Source organism: Oxyura jamaicensis, chromosome 3, assembly GCF_011077185.1.
Source record: "Oxyura jamaicensis isolate SHBP4307 breed ruddy duck chromosome 3, BPBGC_Ojam_1.0, whole genome shotgun sequence".
NCBI lineage: Eukaryota > Metazoa > Chordata > Aves > Anseriformes > Anatidae > Oxyura > Oxyura jamaicensis.
In genome coordinates, this window is record NC_048895.1 from 108379160 (window position 1) to 108385159 (window position 6000).

General features: G+C 48.6%; 1 protein-coding gene across 3 annotated transcripts in view; it reads right to left on the bottom strand.

The window, feature by feature from the left end:
• LOC118164770 (protein LYRIC-like) overlaps positions 1 to 5582 on the bottom strand; it is a 31109-nt gene extending 25527 nt beyond the window's left edge. Inside the window, exon 1 of one of the 3 annotated variants that reach the window (XM_035322504.1) lies at positions 4640 to 5582. In XM_035322504.1, the coding sequence (XP_035178395.1) occupies positions 4640 to 4867 (228 nt within the window). In that variant the 5' untranslated portion in view covers positions 4868 to 5582. The remainder of the gene's footprint in view (positions 1 to 4639) is intronic. The other 2 variants (XM_035322507.1, XM_035322508.1) reach the window with 2 other exon arrangements.
• Positions 5583 to 6000: the final 418 nt, after the last annotated feature.

Genomic DNA, 6000 nt, shown 5'->3' on the forward strand with positions numbered 1-6000 from the left:
CACTGTGCTCTTCAGCTTTCTCAGTATACCTTCAACGGGATGAAAACCGAGTAGGTCAGCTTCATTTCCCTCAGCATCCTCCGGGAGATGTGGCGTTGCTGCTGACACCAGGCACTCTGGTCAGGATGTCTACCACACCACTTGATGTCCAGCATTTGCCCTGGGTGCTCCTCTCCTGTGCACAGAAGCACAGGCTCCACCATGGGGTCAGCAAACAGGAGCTGTGCTGCAGCCAGCCGGCAGCTTGCATTGCTCCATCAGCAGACAATGAGCAATCCGCATGACAAATGCGTTGGGAAATAAGCAGCCCTGAGTTTCATTAACTCCGAATCAGATTTTCATAAATGGAAGCAGACATCCTGGCCGGTCTGGCTTTGCCACGTGGTCCTGTCCCAGTGACAGACTGCAGTGTGGGAGACATTTCCCAAATCAGTGGGAACTGGGTGAAGGAGAAACTGCATTTCTGAGAAGAGAAAGGATGGGGTTTAGGGCAAAGCAAGAGTCCACCAGAGAAACAGGAAGGTACCCGCATCAAAGAAAATTACTCAGTTGCCCTTAATAGCTAGAGAAAGGGCAACCCAGTGGCAATTTCCACTAAGGTGACAATGGGAAGCCACAGAAACATATTGTGTTCATTAGCAAAGGAAACAGAGAGGCTCTTCACGCATGACAGAGCACAAAGACACTTCTTTGGGCTGGGCCGTCGCAGCACTACACGCGCATATCTACAAATCTGAAAAGTGGGCTGGAGCCTGCTCTGTGAGCTGTAGCACAAATATAAATCATCTTAGTATTAATGTGCATTAATACAAAGTTTTCCATAACAAAATCACTTCAGACACGTGCTCCCAGTAGGAAAGAAAATTGTCTGTTGGAAGGGAAAGTTACATGGGAAATGCACACAGTGAATACACTGAATTACATGGGAAATAGGCGCTGGGAATGGTGAATTTTTTCACTTCTGTCAGGGAGAAGAGGTGGTGCTCCCATCACACGTGTGCTCCAAGAACCTCAGGGAAATGAACTGGGCCATCAGCATGGAAAATCTGTTCCTCTGCACATGTTCCCAGGGATGAAGTTGCCTGTAGGAACCCCCTGAGGAATAACAGGTAATAAAAGCAGACTGAAGACAGAGGGAGCCAGAACTGGGGTTGTCTCCTTTCACATCCAAAGGCAAATGAAAGAGAAAAATCAGAGAAGCCCAGAGACAATGAGGTGTACGGTAGGTATCGTCCTGCTGGCCAGCCTTCCCAGGGCACAGAAGAGGCCACAGGCAGCAGCCCTGAACCCGGGGAGCTGACACGTACCTGCCTCAGCTTGGCTGCTCTCAGCATCTGGGGATGAAGAAATCAGTTTCCTGAGATTAGCAATTCTAATTAACTAGAGCAACATCACAACAAGGGATCAGGACTCCGGTTTGAGGTGGCAGTTACCAAACTCCAGCACCTTCCAAAACCAATTTTCTTACAGGACAGATATGTGAAAATAATCAAGCAGTGGTGTTTCATTGGCACAAAGAGTACCGTCCAATATGAAAGGCAGGAGAAAAGGTCTGTTTGCACACCTCTGGAGCTGAGGGGACTGATTTTTATATCTGCTGCTGCCAAGCTACCCCTCTGAGAGACAAAAAGGATCTCCAATTTACAAAGGAAACTCAGGAAAAGCAGAAAGCTTTCTTTGGGGATGTATCTGCTAATACACATTTTTACACATCGCCTAAAGAAGATATCGCTACATCTGTGCAAAAAGCTCTTCTTTTGAACCGTCCGATGTGAAGAACAACCCCCAAAACTTTGAATAAACACAACCCCAAAAACCCAATGGCAATTCAGTTCAAACAGATGTCTTCTGTCAAACCTTGTCAACAATTTCCTAAATGACTCTTTGTTAGGGAAAAGAGTGTGCTGAAAGGGACTACAGCCTCTAGCATCATTTCTAGAGACTTTTTTGTGTCTGTATACTGGTATGAGTGATGCATAATAGATTGTATTCAAAATCTGCTTGTATGACTGCGCTGAGGCCACACATACGTTTGAACAAACTTTGTTCACCATACTTATTCCACATGGGCTGTGAAAGAAATCCAGACTGTGTCTTGAAGCACGCAGCTTGCTCTGAGACCTGTGATTGTTCCATCGTGTTGCTCTGCTATACACAGCGCGATGAAACAAAGCTGCCTTCTACCAGCACTGATGCTGGGAGAGGCTGGTGCAGCCCTGTACAGTGCCAGCATTTTTGCTTTTGTGATTGTGACCTGGGAAGGGTTCAGAGGTGGCTGTGAGGCTGGGCTGGGAAGGAGCTCTGCAGAGAGCAGGGCTGCAGCCTCCAGCAGAGGCACCCTGGGCCAGTGTTTGTTGCCCATTGCCACGGGGACATCCTCTGCCTGCAGAAGACAGGAGATGAGCCCAACATCAACATTGGAGGGACCTGAAGCCCTGTAAGAGCAGATGCCCCGCAGAGGCAGTCTCTCAGCCCACCCATGGGGCAGCGGCTGGGAATCACTGGCAAAAACGCATTCCCAAACTGAAAAAATAATTAACCACCTAGTTTCTTTTAATTAAGATCTTGACTTATCCACCACTCCAGGATATGCAGATGTTTGGCTGCTGGGATGTATCAACACACCTGAGCACTGGAGGCGATTTGTCTCTTGGCTTCGTACCTCAGCAGCGAGGGGCTCCCACCCTGCAGTACCTGCACACCCCGGGTTTTGGTATTGGCCACATCTCTGAATGGAATACTTTGCTATTAATACCCTTTCTGATGCTGTATCAGTAGAGATTTTCAGATGCAAATCTTGGCATCTTAAAGGTGTTGTGCTCTTCTGGCATTCTTGCATGAGCTAAGTGCCAAAGCAGCATGCAGTGTTTTACACTTACATAAGGAGATAAAGTTTTTGCCTGGAGGATATGATGTTCCAAAGACAGAGATAACGTGATGGGAAATGACAAGGAGCAGTGAAGATGAGGGGTGAGGAAAAGGAAACAGTAAAAAGTAGAGAAGAGAAAGAAAGGACGGGGTACTGTCATGGGAGGACAAGCCTGCCGTTTTCATTTCAGCATGGGAGATGTTTTACCCAGGTTATCTTTCTTTAGGAACTTATTTTCCTTAATCATACCTCCTTAGGACCATATTTTGCTACCTCTGCACTTACATCACTTCTGGTAGGTCTCATACAAGGATGGTCATACTCAGTGGAGATGCGACTTGCTAAAGCCTGGCCCCTGAAGAGCAGGAATCAGATGCAAAAGTTGAGGTTAACAATAAAAATTGCAGTGACTGTAAACAAATTTATCCCCTTGGTTTGTCTCTTCCTCCTCTGCTTTGTTTTCTGCTACTCAGGCCTGCAAGGTGCAGCATTTCTGACCAGAAAATACCTATTGGAACCAATGTCTTCTGCTTGAACTATCGATCCTGCCACTGTTGCAGCACCAGCCCTGCCTGACACTAACGTGGGTGCCCACACCTACTGTCCCCCCTACTGCCCCCGATAATGGCTGGCTCTGCAAAATGTTAACTTGTTCTCCAGCCAATTTATGTAGTATAAATGATTATAAAACCATAATTAAATTGTTTCTCAAATCTCTCTTCATCCCTTGACACAAGTAGGTCTATGAGGACTGCTGTTTCATTTAATTGCTCTGCACTAATTCAAGGATATATATGCTGTCAGCCCGAGGTTCTGCTCACAGAGATGACAGACCAAAAAAATAAAAATAAATAAATAAATAAAAATCCATGGCAAAGTAATAAACCCCTCAAAACGAGTGTTATAGAAGCCTGACACATTTGAAGTCACGAAGAACAAAACCACTTATTTTATAGCCCACCTAAAAAAAAAAAAAAAAGCCTTGCAAATTCATTTTGTTTTGCCTATCTCATAAGAAAAAGATAGAAGATATAGTAACAGGTACAAGTGTTAGAAATGCTTGATGTATTCATTTTAAATAGACTTACTTCTGTTCAGTGTGTTCTCCTGAGAGCTTACTTTGCTTTCCGTACCACAATATCCCAGTGTGTGATTATTTTTTTTTTTTGTATTTTTTTGCTGAGATTTTCTGCTGCAGACAGCTTGCAGCAAGTCAAAGAGACACAGCCAACCGTGACAATGTCATACGGAAACTTCATCACAGCACATCACATCAAACCTTCAACGTACACTCAGCAAGGTGGCCGCAGCCATCAATGGCCAGCGGTCAGTAATGCACCTTGCAGCTCCTACCAGGTACCAATGCAGTTGTAATGAAGCTTTGACTGAGAATAAAGGCAAATAATTAGTATTCTTTATTAACAGCAGGGCAGAGGGGCTCTGCCCAGGTCCTCCGTCGTGCTATGGTGGGCATTAACCGGAGTTTTCTTAATTCTTTGCAGGAGGGATGAAGCCCGTGTGGAGCTGTACAGGCAGGCAGCACCCCGGGGTGCTGCACCTGGAGCTGAGGGGGAGCTCGCTGGGGAGCTCGGTGCCCCCCAGGGGGGCTTCTCCTGCCCCGGGGGGCTTCTCTTTCCCCAGGGGGGCTTCTCCTGCCCTGGGGGGCTCGCTGAGTGACCCCCAGCCCCCCAAAGGGATGAGCCGGGAGAGAAGATGCTGGAGAGGTGTCCCGCCGGGCAGCACGCTTCATGCCCCCTCCACCTCCCTTACCTGCGCCGAGCGCCTCGCTTCCTCCCGCTGCTGCCTGGGCTCTTCCTCCTCCTCTTCCTCTTCCTCCTCCTCCTCCTCGGTGGCTGGGCCTCGGCGCAGCCCCCTGCGGACCAGCAGCGCCGCCGCCGCCGCTGCCCCCACGGCCAGCAGCGGCCAGAGCAGGGCGGGCATGGGGCCCCGGCTCTCCGCCGGCCCCGGCTCCTCCGCGCCCAGCGCCGGCCCCAGCATGGCTCCCGGCACGGCTCCCCGCCGGGCAGCCGGAGCCCAGCTCGCTGAGGGGGAGCCGGGCTGCGGCCCCTGGCCGCGGTGGAGGGCCTGGAAGCCGGGGAGAGTGTGTTGGAGGGGTTGTGGTGGTGGTGGTGGGTGGGGGAAGGAGGTCGCTGCGCGGAATTAATCTCTTCTGAGGTAAATAAATGGCAGGCGACGGTGCCGGCAGATGTGTCTCTTGGTCTCGTTATCAAGCAGCGTCCCCGTGATGGTTACAAGAGATGATGAGCTCTCATCTAGCAGCGATCCTCAGAGAAATAAACGTTTATTACAGCTACGCAGAGTGCCTCAAACCGCACACCTCTCTGCTTTGCTCCAAGGAAAATTTCTCCACACGCCTGATGCCTAAATGCGGGCAATGGTCTCAGAAAGTCGTGTTTTTCAAGGTGGCAGAGCTTCTTTTAAAGTGATAAGTTGTATTCTGTCTTGGCCAACCTAAAGGGACAGCTCCCGAGGGCTAAGAAGTGAACAGCACCAGGGGAATGCCATGAGCCCCTATCTCGAAGCATGTCTCTGAGCCCGGCCTACACTACAGTATGAGGACAGTAGTTAAATCTTATTTACCTAGAGCAGCATAAAAAGCAGAATCCATAGCATCCAGCACAGAGGAGCAGTTGATAAAGGAATGGCTTTTATCTGTCATAGCTTTATTTCACTTTTTTTTTTTTTTGTTTGTTTGTTTTTTCACAGATTTCTGTCACCTGAGCGCTGCTCCATGTGCTCAGACTCAGATCCTGGCAAACACTCAGCCCGACGCGTACCAGTGCAAGGGAGCAAGAGGGGAAGGCTCATTAGTGATCCTTCCATTGAATTATTGATGCTTCAGGAAATAAAGTCTAAATATTTGCATGTCCTGGGTCTAATTCTTGTTGGTTCTGGGCAGGTTTAGGTTTTAAAAGTGCATCATACAATGCTTCGAGTTGGAAGGGACCTTAAAGATCTTCTGTTCCAACTCCCCTGCCATGGGCAGGGACACTTCCCACTGTAAGGTGGAGAATGCTTTACGGTAAGAGGGAGGCTTTGGAAAGGAAGGAGAAATACTAAATACATAGGAAAGAACCGCAGGGGTATGGTGGTACTTGGAGCACTACTGT